The following is a 21309-nucleotide window of genomic DNA, read 5'->3' on the forward strand; positions in this document are numbered from 1 at the left end:
TTAGACTGCTGCAAACAGCCTCTTCCTCAATCTGCCTCTTTCTTCCCTTTATCCCCTTCAACTAATCCAGAATAGGACTTATCCTTGGCCTCAAGCCCATGGACCGCATCTCTAAAGCCCTAGCATTTCTCCACTGGCTCCTAGTGAACACAAGGATCAAAGACCCTTTGCATCAGCCACAAGGCTTTTTGGGGCCTGAAACCTCTCTACATCCAGCTTTACCTCCCTAAATACCTCCCTGCTAAAGTCCTTTGTTCTGCTGCTCCATTTCTCTGCGGGTCAATCGTTTCTCCAAGCAGGGAGTGGCAGATAGATTGCTTTCCACAGCTGGTTCCTCACTCTGGAACGGCCATCTTACCCCCTTCAGACTTGAGCCATATCTTCTTAAGTTCCGAAAACTCCTCAATACTTTCTTTTTCTCAGTGGTGGAAGATAGTGGGAGCGGTTGTGAGCGGTGCTTCTCTACTTTTAAAATAAAGTTGTATTGTTCCTATACTTTTATTTTGAAAAGAAACAGTTCCGTAACTGTGTTGTGTTAAAATAAAAGTGTAGGAAGAAGTTGAAACTTGCACTTCAGTGCATTGCAATGAACATTCCCTTAAACAGCAGGCACATGTGTTTGGGGGTTTGTATTGTGCATGGGAGGGGGCATGGTGATGGGTTTATGTGGAGCATTTCAGACCAGCAGGGAAAATAGTTCTACCACTTTTTTTTCGTATACTTCGACCACTGCCTTTTCTCATCTTCCTTCTCTTTCCCCCTCCTGTGCTAACAATCCCTCTGCCGCTGAGAACTGCCACTGAGACTGGGACCTGGTACCCTCAGAGTCACACAGGGGCCAGACCACCCCTACCAGTGCCCCCAGTATCCCTTCCAGCACTTGCACTCTGGCAGCCTTCACAGACCAGCCCAAACCTGGTCCACCACACTTATCCCGCCGTGCCCTCTCCTTCCCCTAGCAGTTGCCATCTTGGCCCACTCAACAGTTGCTCACCCCTTCCCGTGGGCACCCCACCCGTACACTTCTCCCTTCCCCCACCCCATGCACTTACCACTTTGTGTTGCACCTGCACCGTAGGATTGTCACAAGGCCAATATAACTGTTCTGTTGTACTACTTCTTCCCTATGTTCCCCATGCCCCCAACTTGTCTTGTGGCACCTGGAAACACTTGCGTATACGCACCATACAAATGTTCAATAAATAAATACATTGTTGTAGGAAGAATATGAAGGGGGAACAAAAAGGCAAAGGTAGGGGCCATGCCCAGGGAAGGGCACAACGAGAATCCAAATTCATGGGGAAATGGGTCCTCTGGCTCCACTGAGCGCATGACCGATCTTGCTGTCTCCATTACCCCATCCATGGGTGGTGAATATGTGGGTCCTTCTACATGCCAGAACAAGGGTGCATCACAGTGGCATTGCATACAATGCATCAACTCTCAAGCTTCCACCTAGGCTGGCCGATTGGTCACAGTGATAGTGACAGATGTGAACAGGGGCTGTCTCCTGTTACATGCACCAATAAAACAATTGGATAGAGATAGCTGGCTACTGGTGGCACTTAACCTTCAGAGAAAACAAACCTGCACTGCCTGATGATGCATTCGGGCACATATTACCTGCATGGCATGATGCCGGTAAGCTGGAGGAGTTTAATTACTCAGTAGTGTTAGCCAAAATGTATAGGAACAATAAGCTGCACTCTCCTTCCCTCCTGTCAGTTGCTTTTTGGGGGGATGAAATGAGGCAGTTATGGATGAAGGACTGGTTTTACAGTGAGGCTCTCCAAATGCGAGAGTAGCAGCAATGGGGGAGAACTTGAGAACTTGTAAGAGCTTGAGAACTTTAGTTTGAGGCATCGCTGTGTGGGACAGCTCATGAACATTAGTGGGTGGCTTCGGCAGTGCTTCGTGGGAGGGCCTGAAACCTCTGGAGGAGTGGTTGATCCCTATGAGAGAGCCTGTTGACATGAGTTAGTGGTTCCACCCTGCGAGAGAGCCTGTAAACATGAATGGGTGTCTGATCCCTGTAACAGAACCCAAGAACATTTGGCAAGTGTTGCGTGTGATCGTGACAATAGTAGAATTCAAAAACATTGCTAGCACTATTAATAGTGACATTTTTAAGTCAGCAATTGGTCAGGACCTCTCAGTCACAACTAGCGCTGTACGTTTCCCAGAGACACCTGCCACAAAACAACCCTGCCCTGCTGTTCAGTGAGTGACTTTCACCTGTAAACAAATCATCTTCATCATCTGGACTGGTGAGTTAGTTGGGTAGATGTTATTACATACTTCTCTGCTATGAAGTAACTGTTCATTTTTATAAATGTCGATTGTTCAACATGCGGGACCGCGAGGCGGCTCCTCCACCTAAAGGCAATATCCCCGGATGCATTAAACACACTTTTGGTACATACGCTGGGAGTGGCAGCTTAGCGATGCAATAGCAACTCACACAAGTGCCGCTGGCCAGATGGACCACTTGCTGTATCTAGTCTGTAGTGGATCATCCCTTCTCATTGGTGAAGTGCCAAGTAAATAAGCATCAAGCATATGTGGGGCTGAAGGCCTCTGTATTCATTATGATGAGACACTGAGAAGCGTTTGCCCAGCAAATCCTCATTTTAGGCTGCACCAGCACATCTCACAAAGCTTTTTACAGGTGACAGTAATGTACTGCCCACTGCTGCCACAATTCCTAAGCTTGTAGTTGTCAAAATGTGGGCTGATTGGTGTTCTGTTTGCTGGCTGTGCTCTTTCCTTTCTCCAATTGATGCATCACGTGGTGCAACAAAGCATCCTTGGACATTTACACAGTGTCTCTTGCTTGTGATGTTTATTTTGAGTCCTCATCACACCACACATAAGTGTGAAAAGCAGCCACTTTGACTAGAAACCTGTATCTAAAAGGAAGTCAACATGTGCTCAATGTTACAGTTGAAGGCCACTACCCCAGGATTGCCATTCAAAATTGAAAGCAGGTACCTCACTAGCAAAGCTGCTGCAAACGGGCCATCTGCCAAGGAAAGGTCCCTCACCATCTTGTTCAGATTGAACTGACGCAAGTACACCAAAGAGAGAGAGAGAGGGAGACGCTTACTGAGGGATGCATTGTGATAGCTAACTCACTTGGTGGCCTCCTCGAAAGATAACAGCACAGAGCAGACATTAGAGAGCAGCTGCAGCTGACACTGCGTGAAAAATAGTGTTGCAGTTATCTGTAATGGCATTGCATTGCTCATGCAGCCTATTTAACATGTGCAACGTATAATTCTGAGGGGTATAACCAAGGTTGTGCAGTGGCATCTTGTGGCACACCTGCAGTTGGTGCAGTGCATTTGTGGTATGGTAAGCCACGCTGAAATGTGAGCTGATCTTCTGAGCCAAAGCGATCATTTTCTCACAGGCTTACAATTCCTGATAAAGCATGTGACTATGAGTTGGACATGCACAATTCAGGGGATATGCATTGCAATTTGTAAGACAGCAATAACAATTGACCCATTGTCTGATGTAACAAAGCTCAAATGCAAATTATGAGGGCTTAGCCACTGCCACCATCTCAACCACGCACTCCCAGATATCCAGTCCCATGTGACTTCTGCACTCAAGCATTTGCGTGTACAATGTCACCTTGTTCAGAACTGCATACATTTGCAGCTCTGTTGCATTAACTATGTAGAAGAAGGAAAGTGAACCCGGTGTGCTATGGCAGCCATGTAATCAATTCTCTGACCACTTGTCAACATGACCAATATCACATGGATTTTTAGTCCTACTGATTGTCGAAGTTCCATGTGCACTGTAACTGTAACTTCATTGTACAGTTGCAGTATTGCTTACAATAGTAGAAATGAAGGCAAGGAACCTTTCAGCAGGGATTGACTTTTTCCATAAGTAACACAATCCAAACTTGTCCACAAAAGAGTAGAGCAAGAGATATATTTCAAACAGTATTGTCAGGTTAGCATTGAAGAGGGTCTGTCTGTCATGTGACTTGTGATATGTTTGTCCATGCTCATGGGCTTCCACAAAAATGGCCTCATGTAATGGGGGATCAATGCTACTCATCACTGAGGTACCGGGGTAGAGATTGGTGTCCCACTCTCAGGCACTAACATGGCTGCAGTATTTTCAGGGGAAATTGTGAGTAATGATGGAGGTGTACTTCTTTTTTGATGGTATGGGGAGGGCTGTACTTCAAATCATTTGACTTCTTCCCATAGCTTTGCATGGTGATGCCGTGTATGGAACTGCCTAGATGTATTTTCTGATCTGTGACAAAAAGGCTGGTTATCAAAGAGACTGTTAACTTTCATGCTAATTGTAACTGTGGTAACTCAATGGCTCTCTTCACCACAACATGACAACTGGAGATTTCCTACCTTGTCTTCAGTAGAGAGATGTGGCTAGTAAGAATTCACCTGTTACACCCTCCAGTCGCTTCCGACTCGGCAAATGGAGGATGCTTCAGGGAAACCCTTTGTTAAGGGGAAAAAACCCTGGGTGGCTTGAGAGCGCTGAATTAAACAGAGCTTGACAAGACTTCTGCCACAGCCTTGATGTGGAAACAAATCAGCGAGCTGGTCTCTCCAGGAAGCTATCCTGCAGTTCGCCGATGGCGATGAAGTTTCTCGGAAGTGGGATTGTTGAGAGGTTCGGGACTGGAGGTGACTTTGAGAGAGGAAGAAAAACAGGGTCAGTGATGTGCAAAGAGAGGACAGGTTGTAGGAAAAATGTAAGGGGGTTTGATTCGACCTACCCAGTCTACGAAAATGGATGTTAAAGATGTTTTCCCATGATGAATGACGGGAGATGTAGTTCGGGAATTCCTAATGAATAGGCACGAGAGGGAAACAATAAGAGGTAAGTGTTGCGTGGGGATTCCTGTGTATAGAAATGCGAATTTAATGGAGAGGCGTGTAACCTACGGACTGTAAGCAGGTCTGAAGGCGACTTCCACGGTAACGAGCTCTTGAACTTAATAGAGTGATGGTGATGGCCAGCGGCCAGTCTATAAGAGAAAGAGGAGGATAGATAGACAGTTTTCAATAAGGTAAGGAGGTGGAAGCTTAGAACCAATTCGGATTTGAATACCAGAAATTCCCCTAAGCGAAGACTTACAGAGCGTGACCACCGACAACAGTAGCAACGCGCTGAGTCTTCCCTTCCGGCGCTTTAAGTAACGTGATCAAAGCACCGGGCGGAGTTTCCTCAATGTATGGAAAGGAATCTAGACCTTCCATTCGATCCCGCTACGCCATCTTGGGAGAAACGGCGTGAACAGACGGCATAAAGCGCCACCGGCGCAGAAAAGACCACCGTTGTGAACGGTCCGTAACAGAGACTGCACACAGGTGGAGGTGAGCTTCTATTACTATGTCAGTTTCTGTATCTGTGCTGTCATTAACACACTCCTCATCACTATCACTGATTTCCAGCAGCAGTGCACATTCCCGTCAGAACACCAATGAATCATCATTTTGTCTTGATCTTCTTACGTGTCATCCTCATCATCAGCAACATCATAATTGTCTGACTTAATGGGTGTGGCAGCGGCTATAGATACCTGGTATTTTCAATCACCTCCTGCTGTTCAACTATGCTGTGTGTGTTTCCCCCTCATCTTAAGTAGATAAGATCTGCACCCCTCTGCTTTCTTCCCCACAAACGGTGGAATTAACTGAAAGTGCAACCTCCTCTGTTGGAATTCTGGCATCCCAAATGCATGTAGCAATTGCTGCTGGAGATGTAAAATGCTGCAGGTAGCATATCTCCCCCTGCCTCTGGCCCTATTTGGTCGTGCTACCATGTTGTCCCAATGTGTTGTTCGCTTACCGATTGTTGAATTATCTGTCTCCTGAATCTCTGTGTGCTTCCTCCCATGAAAATGCTCCTCCTATGTGTTAGTTATTCATGTGTCTGTTTTGTGGACTGCTACCTCCCACCTTGTGGGTGCTTGAAATTGCTTGACATTTGACTGTAATGTGAAACTATATAACTATATAGTATACTCGACCTAACACGCCCTAGCATACCAGTATAATAAAATTGCCACCCTGTCGAAAAAAATAAGATGGAGTGAATAAGTAAATAAATAAATACATTTAAAAAGTATGAACAATTTACAAAATTCCTTTAAAATTCGAAAAATCCAATTCAGCTGCAAGATCACAACTGAGAAGGAGAATTAAAAAAGAAAATTCAATGGTAGAGTAGCAGTAGGGTTACAAACAGTCAGGGGTAGTGGAAGTCCAAAGCAAGATGTGAGGGTAGGGCCACAAACCTAATAAGAAAAATAAGGCTTACATCAAAAGAATAATTTCAAGTGATCTTGTATTTACATTTGGGAGCAAAATTCATAGGGCCCGATTTACAGAAAATGCATATAGACCCTGCAAAGTGCTCTGCGCGTAACACCACTTTGCGCATACCTGCACGTAAAAGCATGTTATGCATGTTCTGCGTATTCATGGCATTCCAACTGCAAAATAACCCTAGGCGCAAGCAGCGGCCAGAATGCCCACGAAAACCACCCACGCAAGCAGATCAGTCACATATAGCAACCTTTGTGCAGTCTGCATCCCCGCCATCATGCACCACATCAATACTGCGGGCCACAATCAAGGCAACACCTCAGTGACACTGCATATGGTCCACTATAACTCCTGACTGGACCCTGAAAAAATGTGTTACATGTCACGTAACTCAAGTCAGCCCCCCAGTGAATCTCTGTGCGAACCCCCGTAAATGATGGCTGCACCCTGCTAATCTGCATATGTGCACCCCTAACTTAAACCAGCACCTCAACTACGTGCAGTCACCCATAAATTGCTATGTGAACCCTACCTCTGCACATTGGATCATATGCGCCCAGTGCTTTGCACCTCCTATAATATGGCAGTGTTTGCATGTAACTTTTCTCGAGGTAGGGTTGCACGTTGGGTTCCATGAATTCGATTTGGCTTGCGCTTGACTGGGTGTGCGATTACCCTGGGTGGTCTGTCCCTCAACACCCCCACATTTTTCCTCATTTTGCTGGGGAAACGGGGAATATGCATGTCTCGCCCCCTATTTATTTCTCTGCGTAGGCCCATCCCACACTTTGCATGGAGTCTTGCGCAGGGCTCCAGACTGCACGCAAAGAGGTGACAGACTTACACAGAGTCCCTGCAAGGTCCCGGAAAAGCATGCAAAGTCCATTCCATGAATCTAAGGAAGGAGTTCTGCACACTGTTTGTGTGCCATTACTTTTCAGCATGCAGACAATTCTGTAAATCAGGCCCATAGATTGTAACTGGCCAGCACTGCACAACATGCCCCCGCAGCACACAGGAAATATTCCGGCTAGTAAATAGTGTTATCACCACGCCTGTCTAACGGGTGTGTCTTGTGCAGCTCTCTTTATGAATATCTAAGAGGATCAATCATCGTGTGGCATTAAGTATAAATTATGAACAAAAGAAACAACTCGTCACCAGGATGGGGGAAAAGGTTAAGAATGACTTGCTCAGAGGGAGATGCTGAGTGAAGGAGAATGCACACATATCTGTTGGCTGGTTGTAAGGGTGGGGCCAATAGAAGCCCTCGAGTGGAAGGAACTATGCAACTTATTATGGCGAGTCGATCAGGCGAAATGTGTGCAAGTTGATAAGTTCTGATTGTTATGCGACACAATGTGTTAAATGGAATGGTCTTTGTGAAGCAGCAGCAGTAGCAGTTACTCCTTGGGAGCCCTTTATGTTGACCCTTACTTTTATGAAATGGAGGGAGCTTGTTTGTCTTCAATTAGTTCTTCATTTTCATCAACTGTGTTACGACCATGCACAAGCCAAACCTCTCCCACCTACTGCACCCCCATTATTCTAGAAGCTTGGATGTATCTGTTTTTGTGGCTGTTCTCCGTCACATCTATTTCAAAAACGTGGTGGAATCGGCATGTGCAGCATTTCAGTGTCGGAGTTTGTTTGCACCTGTTTCTGAATGGCGTAAGTGTTTTAAGAACACACTTACCACCTTTCAAGAGAGCTCAAGTTAATCTTTGTCACAACGGCCACGATGAGTGCAAGTGTTCTTTACTGACGTGGATCTAGCATGCAGTTAGGCATTGTTTTTACAACAACCCCAAGTAATTGTACTGTACTGTGTTGATGTCAAAATATAATGAATGCATTGATCATTAATATTCTTAGCCACGAAATGGTTTACCAACGCTGAACCAAGCAGCTTCTCTCTCACAGACACTATCGTGACTGAATTCTCAGAGATGTGCCAAAAATAAAAAATAAAATAACCATAACATAACTAAAATAACATATTTGGTACCTACCCCTAGAAGGCACTCAACAAAACTAAGCATTAATTAAAATACACATCACTTCGTGATTTTTTTTTGTTTTTATATCTGCCTTTACCTTTTCCCTGGCTTTACTTTTTGTTTTTTCATCCATCCAATCATTGTCGTCCTCCAGCATGTTGATGAAGGCCCACCGGACACCCTCCGTCAGCTCCTGCATCTAAAAAACAACAGAGAAAAAAGCATGAAATACGCTAGTCAGCCACAGAGCAGGGAGAGGGAGCCATGTTAAATATCAACTGAGTGAGGCAGTCATGTTTAAAATCAACTAAATATGGAATGAAACAAGTGGCAGAAGCTGGTGATAAATAAGAGATGTCATTATAAAACCACCCAGATGTTTGTATAAGGTCAATCTTGAGCACATTTGATCTACTTTTAGCATGCAGCGATCATGCCAATCAGCTCCCACCAACCGCAGGCGTGAATGGGCAGTGAACCCTGCATTTAGAAGGAGCTGCTGGCTGCAGTCAGGTGTGGCATTACCATTGTCTCCCATGGTTCCTGACTTGCCTTCAGGATGCCCCTCCCACTCGCGATCCCCCTCTCATCCTCACCAGCCCACCTCACACCCTCTCCCTTTGCCCACACTTGCCTTACCTGCACACTGTATTACTGCTTCCTTCCCCCTCATGCTAAGGGCTACGCACAGTGACAAGATATGCACTCACAAGCTCCTGTCACATGTGAATGGCGGCCATTTTAGAATAGGTCAACTCACGCTTTGATGAAGGGGAGCATTGCTGTACGTGCACCCTCACCTGAGGGAACTTTAAAATAAATAAATTGCACACTGTCTACTAAAATTCTGCCCAACATGCCAGATGGCTAGCAGCATTAATTCTTGCATTTGTGGAGTAACCTGACCATTAACAGCTAATCCCGCCTATTCATGTGCTAATTAGCATCATAGTAACATATGACCCCATATGATGCATTCTATCTACAGCTCCTCAATATCTGAATAACCTCTCTAATCCGCTGAAAAAGGAAATATAACTGCCTTTACCATTAAGTCAATGGGGGTCATTCTGAGTTGGGCGGTAAGGGATACCAGGCACCGGTAAGGAGACCGGTTCTAGTAATCCCTTACCGCCCAATTCCGAGCTCCCTTATTGGGAACTGTAAAGGACGTGTGGTCTGAAATTAAAAGTATTATTGGGCAGCGCACTTAATAATGGCACACAAATGGCTGTTTGGGGAAAGAAACCTCGCACACACGAAACTAGAGCTGGACTCCATGGAAGGTGCAGACTGGAATTGTACAATCGGACCAAAAAAAAAGGTCTGACCATATGTTAAGACGGATTTCTGAACTCTGTCCTGGTGGCGGAGAAGTGCAGAAGGCCAACCTAATTACTTGGAACAGGGTAACCTCTGGACGAGCCAGACCAATCAAGGTAGCGATCGCGGCGGTCAAGACTAGGTCTCAAGAGGGGTGAGGGTGACTGAAAGCCCGCAATGAGCACACAAAGCAAGGACACTTACAAACTACTCCAAACAGGTGTTATATTAAAAATATGTACACATTTATTCCAAGGCCTATAAAACAATGACCGTAGCGAGAAAGTCACAATATAACAATAGTAAACCAACACATACCATACCAATACAATATATATACAAATACAACAAGTCTCAAGCGTTATATGCACGAAATGTGTAGTCCACCTAAAAGGGAAGGAAAACAGGCAGTGCGAGATAATGCTTAGACCCAGTCCGCCTTCAGAGGCACCTAACTAAAAGGAAGTCCGAGCCCTGAGAAGAGTGGAGCCTTGTGCTCAAAAGTACCTGCACGCGCTGGTGCCAACGGGCAAAAGGGGAGTCTCTTCGAAGGAAATCAGGCAGTTCAGTTTAGTGCACAAATGAAGAAGAACAAGTTCCGCGACTCAAGCGCAGCCTCCACTGTGGGCAGAAGCAGAGCGCGAGTACGGAAAAAGGATGCTGTTTTGACACAGCGGGGAAAAGCTATGGGCTCCTGCAAGAGGGCGACCAGTTCCTAGCTATGCTACTCACCGGTCCCCGATGCAAGCAGACCCAGGCTTCTCAGCGTCAGTTTCAGTAGCTGGCAGGTTCAGAAGAGCAGGGAACGTCTTGTCGTCATGTTGAGTAAAAAGACGTCCCAATCGAAGAAACCCACACAGTTTGTTACCACAGCAGGTCAACGGAGCGGCTGTGTGTATCTGAGCCAAATGTACACCACTCACTTCAGACCTGGGAACGCCAAGTGTACGAAGCGTGTGAGAGTGACAAGGACTCGAAATACTACACAACCTGGCGGCGGTTACAGAGCAAGACTCCCGTGTAAGCTGGTCAGTCAGCTGGATGGCCCAGAGACGCTTCCGAAGGCTTAATGGCAGGAGATGGTGAAGATGCCGAGAATAGCTGTTCCCGCTATTCCAAGGGTCGAAGTACCAGAACAGGCCTTCTGGTTCGATCAAAGGTAAAAAGGGTTTCACAAGACGACAGCAGTGCAGAGGAGCAGTCCTTCAGCGGGTCACCAGCGATTCCTCGGTCCAGCCTCTTGGTTGCAGGATACTTGGCTCCTCAGGAGATCGACATGGTAGTGGTGTTTCCAGCCCCCTCTTATCCACGGTTCCCTTCACGCCAAAATGGAGGGGACCCAATGGGAGATCCGCTCATCAACACTCACACCATTCGTGGACCAATCACGGACCATGGTGGTCCCAGGCATTCACACCACCCTAGACTCTCTGGCACCCAGGATGTGTACTGGGATCAGACATCCCAGCCCACATCCTGGAGGTACACACAAGAAATGTAGAAGCCCGCGAAAGCATCTGTGTTTCGCGGGAAAGTACATGCCCAAATAAGGAAGGCCCCGGGTCGGCTCGACCTGGGGAAGGTGAAGGGAGCAAGACGGTCAGCGGACAGGACAAAGGAGCCTCGTGGTCTGGCCATTTTGGGAGCCAGGCCACCATTTTGGGTTAAGCGCGAAAAACGCGCTTAGAACGCCAAAAGGAGCTCAAAACACAAGAAACGATCGCTGCCACCATTCCCTTCCCTGAATCACTTGCACCGATCAGATACAATTCTAAACGAGTATCTAGGGCCTGTAGAAGGCTAGAGACCCAAGAGAGCTGTAACTTAGCTTACAGTGCCCTCTTGTGTCATGTTGCACGAAAGCCGCAACATGATAAAAGAAACTACGGGACACAGCGTTTCCCGGTACTGACTGTCTTAAGGGCATGTCAGTTTCCCCGTAAGAAAGGAGCGAAAGCCCAGAGGAGTGCGGCAGAAGGCTGCACTTCTCTGGCAAAGTCGAGAACAAGGTGAAAAACAACAGCAAAAAGTTTAGGGGTTGCCACATGGAAGGAAAATTAAAAACAATTACGAAATCTTTCCTAAAACCGTACAAAAAGTCAGAAAAATGCTACCACCAAAGGTTCGAACACCAAAAGCTTGAACCTTTGGTGGCAGCATTGTAGGTAAGTATAAAAAAAAGACTGTGTGGTATAGTGAGTGGGGTGTTGCAGGAGACACCCCCGCAGCACACAAAATATATATATATATATAAATATATATATATATATATATATATATATTCAGTAAAAAAACTTTTTTAAAGGGACGTTATGGTTAAATTGCGCTACTAAAAACCTATCAGATTCAGTAAAAAAACTTTGTTAAAGGGACCTTTTGATTCCAAGTAAAACCGAAAAACCCCTGAAATTCGCCAGTTATGGTAAGCTAAGCAACCATAACTCGCGCCACCACCGTGCACTGTAAGACTAACACCCAGGACATCAAAGATGACATCACAAATGTCCTTAAGAAAATGGAGGTGTCCTTAAGAACACTATGCCTGTTCATAGTGTTCGCTAGCAAGTTGAAACTGTTCTAAGAACACTCGTGGTGTCCTGAATTGTTCGTAAATATATTTTCTTTCCTACAGTTAGTCATAAGATAGTTTTAATGGTTTTGAGGAAGGCGCTGAGCATTTCAATTTAAAAAATCTATGTCTAAATTAAAAACAGTGCTATATACAAACCAAATTACTAATTTCTTTCTTTTACAATTGCAGTGAAGACCATTCTCCTGAAAATAAGCAGCCGAATTTGAATTACAAAGAACAACTAAGAAGCAAACTGCTCATTTTAGAAAAAAAGTAAGTAGATTGTTACCATAATATTTGAATTGTTATTCAAACACACTCTAAGGTTAATTCATGCTACTTCTGTGCCTAAAAATAGAGATTCTGCACCATTCTGACCAAAAATCCTCCCGTCTTAAACAGTGATTTACTGGCAGAATGGCCCACAAATTCCTATTTTTCGCCACACAAATTACCCAACTCAGCCGCTAGAATTTAGATGTTGTAGAAGAAACAACTGTTTTAATTGTATAGCTTTAGATATACTAATTATACTTCTCCACACCACTGGCTTACTTTTTTTCTGTCATCTGAACCCCAGTTTAGTAACACATTAATTCAAGAATACCCATCCCTAGTAGTTGTACTTCCCAATACACAATCACACACCATTACCTACATCTTTATCATCTCACTCAAACACTCATGCACACAACACACATGCATTGCAGAACACCCCAACCCATACCTTCTGTATTTTTTTCAACAGACCCTAAAGCATGCCTACCAAAAAGCAACTCCGTCGAAAGGAACGCAGAAGTAGAGCAAATGAAAAGAAAAGTCTCCAACATAAACATCCATCTATAGCAGAATTTGTAAAAAAAAGTTGAAACACAACAGCTAATACAGTCATGTAGTGAAACAGAAGAAGTTTCTAGTACAAAAACTTTGCCTCCTCTATCAAAAAGTAAAACAACCCAAAAAACAATTAACAGAAAATCAACTATCACTACAAATAAAACTTCTTCTATAAATCTTGATATAGTACAAAGTAAGCATACCAAGAAAAGTATTTTAGCCAAAATATTCCGTCACAAAGTCCTTCAAAATCTTATAAAAAGAGGAGACAAACCAGGTTCAGCACTTCAAACCTATCGTAGGAAAGTAATCTTAGAAGCGTTTATAGACAGTGCACTTCTTCTCAAAAGAAAGTTATTTATTTTAGTGTTAAACAGAATGAAACCACTAACAAAACTAATAACTAAATTACAAAAAAGACTTCTCAATAAACGAAATGTCAACAGAAATAACTTCTTAAATATCTGTGGAGGTGAATGGAGTCACACTACAAGCACAGAACCATACTTTAATGAAGAAGCCTACAGACAAAAGCAAACAAATACAATTGCCAGAAAAAGTTAATAATACCATAATGGAACAAGAAGTACTCCTTACAAAAATATGCCCTAAAAATGTCGATTTACCCCTCCATTTAATTGAATCAGAACATCTAGTGTACAAATGGCCATACACGTCAATGTGTAACATTCCCAAAAAAATGTTCAAGTCTTTACGCCAATTCCTCAATCAATATGTGAAAAGCAAAGACAAAATCAAAATTAAACTACTGCAAAATATGGATGCTTGTCCAGTACGCAAGTACACAGGACTACAAGGACATTCATTGGCCTGCATTACAGGACCTACTTGCAAAACACCCTTCCATGATATCAAAAGGTTATCAACACATCATGCAAGTATAAGAAATCTAGTTTATAAACTGTACTATGCTAAAAGTCCTGCTTTAGGACTTGCCAATTTAAATGACATTCTTCTACATGATACAGCAAAAGACCTACTAGAAGAAATCGACTATATCCAGACAAAATATTTTGGAAGTGAAACCCACTTACAAGATGAATAAGCTGTAAACCAACTTCGAAACAAATCTGCACATGCCAACTTTCCACTACACACATACAAAAAAGAAATACTAAAATTTGAAATTACTTCAGCTGAAGTACCAAACCACGTGTGTGTATGTTGCCGCAGAACTTTTTATAAAAGTAACACAAAAACTGTAGACCTATCATACAAAATAGAAGACAATGAAGATTCTAAATGGTTTGAATTAGCTCTCTCCCTAATAGCAGAAAACAAATACGAAATAACTGACCGCATAATACTTTGCAGTTACTGCACTACAAAACTTGACAACAACCAAACTCCTTCACGTGCTATCATAAATAACTTGGAATTATATCCACTACCAAAACCCCTTCAACAACTTAATTTATATGAGAGCATCATAATTCAAACAGTGCACCAATTTCAAGCAATAATATGCCTTCAACCAAAAACTGCAAAATTACCTCCCTCTGAATTAGTAAAAGGTATTCGTGCAAAAGTAGTGTATTTACCATTAGATCTAAAAGAAAATGTGCACACTCTAGGAGTGCAACGTCCAATGCAGCAATCTTTAATTATCTTGGTAAATGGAGTACCTACAAAAGACAAAAAATGTTGGCAACAACTGGTAGATTTACATAAAGTTAGAGAAGCCCTGCAATATCTTAAAGAGAATACTGAATATTACACAGAAATTAATATTGAAGAAAACTTGAACGATACAACTGAAATAATTCAAGAGACACAAGAAGCTGGTCAATTTGAGCTCCTAGATCCTGCAACAATATCAAACACTTTAGACCATTATACAATTAATCCATTGCACTCTAATGACACCAGAGAAGATGCACTGGAAATGTACCAAATGCGTCAAACAAAAGGATCACCAATCAGCATATGGGAAAAAAGTATAGAAGCACATGCTTTTCCTCTACTCTTTCCTACTGGCAAAGGAGGAAGATACGATGATAGACCTATTCAAATATCAGCATCAGAATATCGCTCATTACGAATGTAATCTGAAGATCCCAGATTTCGACAAAATGTGGAATACATATTCCACCTACTATTTTAAAGTGAACTAGCAACTTTATGTTACGGAGTTGCACACATATTAAAATCAGGATCACACTTTCAAAATATGACAGCTGCACAATTATTAGAAAAAGTTCAAAAATGTACAAGCAAATCTTACAAATCTATTAGCAAATATGCATGGTACTAAAGAGTACTGGTTTCGACGTCATGGAGATGTACGTTGTATGATCAGAAACCTTGGCCCAACCACTTGATTTGTTACATTAAATTGTGCAGAATATGCATGGGAAGATTTACATGCTTTCCTATGCATATCAAATGAAAACAAAACAAACAAAGATATACTAACACCTGGAGAACTTTGTTCACAGGATCCTGTAATTGTTTCAAGATATTTTCACCATCGCTTCATTGCTATGCTACATTTTATTTGTAACAAAACTGTTCCTCCCCTTGGAGAAGTGCAACATTTCTTTTGGAGAAAAGAATACCAAGCCAGAGGAGCACCACATATCAACATGCTTTTATGGATTAATGATGCTCCTAAATTTGGTCAAGACAGTGATGTCACTGTTTTACAGTTTATTGAAAAATATGTCACTTGTGAAATTCCATCAGAATCCGCAAATAGTGATCTTCATGCAAAAATTTTACAATTCCAAAGACACAAATGTGGCAAATATTGTCATTGCAAATACAAAAACAAAGAGAAATACAACACCAAATGCCGATTTGGTTTCCCTAGACCAGTTACAAATACAGGTCAAGTGAACAACCTCATGTCTTCAGTTAGACATAGTGTTAAAGGTAAGTCATCTAAAAATACATATTGCATAAAAAGAAAAGAAGAAGAAAAATATATCAATGATTACAATGCAATCATTGCCCACTTATGGAATGCAAACATAGACGTGCAGTACATTACAGACTATTCTATTGCAGTTGCACAATATGTCACAGCATACTTAACCAAATCAGAAAAGACAGAGTTCCAAGACCCCTGGAATGACCTGTCATCAGATAAAACAGTGTCTCAGAAATTATACAGCTTGGGCATAAAAATGCTGTCCCATAGAGAATGTGAATCCTATGAAGCAGCTGATCGATTAACTGGTACTGCATTGTATGGTAAATCTGCAAATATAGTATGGCTAAGTCTTGGTCCAGCTAAATCTAGAAAAAGAGTTCTAAAATCATACGAAGATATAGAAACAATAGCCAAACATGATCCCAACAGCCAAGACATTTTAAAAAACAATTTATTGGACACATACTACTCAAACAGGAGTACCACTTTGGAAACCATGAGTCTATACCACATAGCCCAAAACTACACAACAAAAATAATATAAAACCTGATAAACAAAACCGTAAATACAAAGTGACAAACTGTGAAGGCAGCTTAGTAAAACTCACCAAACCATATTTTTTTAATCATATCAAATTGTCATTAAAGACTCCTCAACATAAAGTAGTATATTACATGTCCCTGCTACAGCTCTTTAAACCATGGAGAAAAGAAGAAGAAATACTAGATAACTATGACTCATATGAAGACGATTTCAAATCAAATGAAAGCAGTATGACTGATGTAAACTTTGCACAGTACAAAACAATGTTGCACAATGAACAGCAACACGAAGAAGAACTCCAGGCCCAACTAGATAAGGACACTCCTGACAGTAGTCAACCTTCTGTCACAGGAAGCCAAGAACCACTGGGAGACCCACTAATAACAAATGAGGCAGAATTAGCTATGATAGAAGTAGAAAACGCCATGTGTCAGTATGAAGATAAAGAAGACTTAACTATACTACAATCAAAGCTAAACAATGAGCAACATAGCATTTTTCAAGAAGTAACAAAATAAATTTCACATGGTGTACAACATGAAAACAAAGAGTGCACCTGTCAAAATTACAAACCTTTACTATTGTATTTCAGTGGTGAAGCTGGTCTGGCAAAACATTCCTAATCAAAATGATCAGTAAGTTCCTTCAACAATTGACAAACAACAAACTGTCAGCTGTTGTCACTGCCCCCACAGGTTTAGCTGCCTACAACATAGGTGGTGTACCTTTACACCGATTACTACTCCTGCCAGTAGAACACCAAAACAAATTGGATTATTACAAACTTTCTGCAGAATCTGCATTGGAACTACGCAGAGTATTGAAACAAATGAAAATGCTACTAATAGATGAAGTGAGCATGGTGTCCAACCTAATGTTGGCTTTGATTCACCTCAGATTACAGGAAGTACTCAAAACAAACTATGAAGAGCTCTTTGCAGGAAAACACATTGTTGTTTTTGGAGATTTTCTTCAATTGACACCAGTAAAAGGTGAGCCTATTTTTAAAACATTAGGACACAAACTCTGCCGTAAAACTGTTGGCAGCATTGGAAATGTCAACCTCTGGCAACATTTCCAATACAGAGAATTAACAGAAAACATGCGCCAATCTGCAGATCTCACTTATGCCAATATCTTAAAAAGTATCAGAGTTGCTATACTTTCTAAAGAAGCAGAAGCAATATTGAAAACCCAGCACATTCATGCACTCTATGGTGATAATGCATGTGCTACAGATGTTATGGAACAATTAGCCCACAACAATGTCAATTGTATGGCCTTAATGCCAACTCTTGCAAGCTGTTTCAAATTCAATGAAATCATGTTAAGTAAAGAAATGCAACCAATAATGGAAATTAGCGCCACAGACAAACTAGATGTACATGGAATGACACACCCATATGTTACCAAGCCACAGCAAGACTAAATAGTTTAGAAAAATCAATCTCAAACACAGCAGGCTTGGAAAAGATATTGAAATTATCCTTAAACTGCAGAGTAATGCTGAAACGTAACCTTGACGTGGACCAAGGACTAGTTAATGGAGCACTGGGTACCGTTGTTGGCTTTCAAACATACCCACGTGACAACAAAATTCAGTTTGTCAATATTCTCTTTGACAAACTTTCAGAAGTTAAAAGAATAGGACGCTCAACAGCTCGATTCCTTCTCTTCAAAGACATGTATGTTCGCAGAGAACAATTTTCTCTAACTCTTGCATACGCAGTCACCATTCATAAATCACAAGGTCTTACCCTAGACAAAGCAATGATAGACATTGGTAACACAGTCTTTAAAGAAGGCATGAGCTACGTAGCACTATCACGCTTACGCACACTTGACGGTCTATTTCTAATCAACTTTGATGCAAGCAAAATAAACGCTGATATTCCTTGCATTTTAGAATAAAATAGACTTCGTTCACTATACACTCCGCCTCTAAACACATATTCTGTTCCACAATAAGTAAACCATTATAAAAGAAAAATAAATCAAACAGAAAAGCAACAGGATGTCACTGCAATCATCCAAAGTGAGTAAAAGAAAGTAATACTTCATCAAGTGCCACAAGCAAAAAAGAATCAATTAGGGAAAGTAAACCAGGTCCTTCTTCAAAGAAGGAAGACAAACTCCAAAAAAAGCAGTCAGATACGGAACTACCTGGTCCATTTAAACTCTCAAATATAGATGGTGTAAGTTGCTATGCAAATGTGGCAATGAATATTCTATTTCAATTACCACCAATTGTTGAGAACATTTACTTACACAGTACAGACCCATTGTGTTTACAAAAATGTTAGTACTTCACAGAAATGCAGCAAACAATGCTGACAACACGTATAGTGTTTATGGAATAAGACAACAATTGGACTACTGTGCTGGAATGGTGAAATTCACTATAAACTCACAGGAAGATCACAAGAATTTCTAATGTACTTACTATTAGTACTGGAAAACAAAAACATACCTATAAATTAAATCTTCCAGATTTCATACATGTGGAAACATACATGCACTCTCTGCAACAATGTGACACAAGAACAAATCCCCAATGAGCGCTTTGTGTATATATCAATACCTAATTGTGAATCCGTTCCATTTCAGCAACTTGTACAAAATGCAAACCACTGTAGAATATATTCGACCTGCAATTCAGATAATCGCTCCACGTTAGTAATACAAACACATAGTAAATACGTAATACTAATGCTTCTACGTTACAATGCAGATGGTACCAAAAAGAACTGCAAGCTGACTGGATTCACACATGGTCAAATATCACTTGGTAGGAAAACCTTCACAACAATAGGTATAATCTACCGCACAGGAGCCACAACCAACTCAGGGCACTACACTTCATATATAAAAAAGAAATGTGGATGGTTTGAATGTAATGATAGTACCGTTACTCTAAAGCAGAGATTACCAGCAAATCTTACAAACGCTTATTTAATGTTCTTAAAACCAAAATTTGATAACTAAACTGTACTTAAACCTTAAGTACACTTGTAGTAAAAAAATATAAACTGTCACAATATTCCAAAAGCTATCTACCTGCCCAAAGATGCTACAACAACTAATCAAATAAATTAATATCACTAAAATAGAGCAAAAAATAGACAGTTAGAATACGCCAATTGGTATCTAACTGTCTCAAAATTTAGAAATATCCAAATAGATTAAGCAATACCACGAAATTATATAAAAAAAATAAACAGTTAGAATACACCTATTGGTATCTTACTGCTCCAAGATTTTACAATATCCAAACAAATACCTAATATTTTACTTCTCCCAAAAACTGGAACAATCCAATGTATAAAGCATTTGCCAGAAACAACAAGTAAACACTGAAAACAAACAAACAAATAAACTGTAGCATAACAGAAAAAGGGTTTTTTTTTTTTTTTTATCCAACATGGATTTTTTTTCTCCCACAGACCCAATGATTTTAACAACAAACACAGAAACTGAGCAAATTGCACAGTACTCTGGTTTGTCATCTACTAAATATGAGGGTCAAAAAAAAGAAAAAATTGTGATTGTACAATGTAATAAGTCTTTATAAAATACTAATACTAACATGCTATTTTCTTTTATCACAGAAATGAACAAGAAAAACATGGACTCCCGTTACTAAACCAAATAATAAGTATAACATGAAAAATACAACCATTGCAGCATATCACACCCATACTGGCTTATAACATTGTTCCTTATAAATTTGTTTTCGACCCAAAGTTATAAGCCACTATGAGTGTGATATGCTGCGGTGCTTGTGGCCAGGGCATAGACTCTTGGGTGCATGGCATATGAGTGAGATATGCTGCGGTGGTTGTGGCCACGACATAGAGTCTTGGCCAACATTCTATACCCTGGCCACAACCACCGCAGCATATCACACCCATAGATTCAAGCATTTCAACCATTTTAATGTCCGCGGACACAAGCAGGTTCCTAGAACACATTCAACTTGCCAGAGGACGATACGGACAGCGTCATCAGGACACCCCCATTTTCTTTATGTACAAACCTTTCAGGACACCGCGAGTGTTCTTAGAACACTTTCAGCTTGACAACGAACAATACAGACAACGTCTTCAAGACACCCCCTGCGAACATTCCAGGACCCCACGCGTCTTCTTAGAACACTTTCAGCTTGACACCAAATCCATTCTGTTTATTTACGAACTTTTCAGAACAGCCGTGTTGTCCGCAGACAAATCGAACACAACAAAAGCGTCTAGCACATAAAAAAATACAACATTGCACCTATCTCATACTCCCCCACCCTCCCCAAACACTCTTACACACCAACACACTCCACTAAATACAATTTTTAAACCAGGTTTCACCTCGCTGTCCGCGGTCGTCTGCGAATGCAAGATGTCGGGCGCCACCAAAAATCTGACGCGCTCCACGCCCCACGCCGTCCAATCAGTGAACACATCGGATGTCCGCGGACATCGCGCAAGCCGCTCTGCCAATCAGGGCACTGTCCACGGAGTGAACCGGGAAGTCCGTCCGCGAAGCGAACGGAGATATCACTAATTTGTTTGCCTTACATTTTGGTCATTTTAAAAAAAACTACTGGACGGATTTACACCAAATTTGCAAAAGCACGCTTTCGGGACCAAGCCCCCACTCCTGCCGCAAATTTGGTGTAAATCCGTCCAGCGGTTTGGGCTGTAGGCGTGCGCAAAGTTTTTTCCCGTTATGTCTATGGGAAAAAACTCAAGTTTTTGGACCCCCCCCAATAACTTTGCCCCCCCTGACCAAACCTCTCCAAACTTTGCAAAACAATTCAGAGT

The 21309-nt window shown here is 41.8% G+C and overlaps 1 protein-coding gene across 2 annotated transcripts in view; it reads right to left on the reverse strand.

Moving 5' to 3' along the window:
* Positions 1-21309, reverse strand: part of PHEX (phosphate regulating endopeptidase X-linked) — a 1520886-nt gene that overhangs the window by 582881 nt on the left and 916696 nt on the right. For both annotated transcript variants that reach the window (XM_069639233.1, XM_069639232.1), the window contains exon 12: positions 8421-8522. In XM_069639233.1, the coding sequence (XP_069495334.1) occupies positions 8421-8522 (102 nt within the window). The remainder of the gene's footprint in view (positions 1-8420; positions 8523-21309) is intronic.

The sequence above is a fragment of the Ambystoma mexicanum genome, chromosome 7q (assembly GCF_040938575.1).
Source record: "Ambystoma mexicanum isolate Mex_15411 chromosome 7q, UKY_AmexF1_1, whole genome shotgun sequence".
NCBI lineage: Eukaryota > Metazoa > Chordata > Amphibia > Caudata > Ambystomatidae > Ambystoma > Ambystoma mexicanum.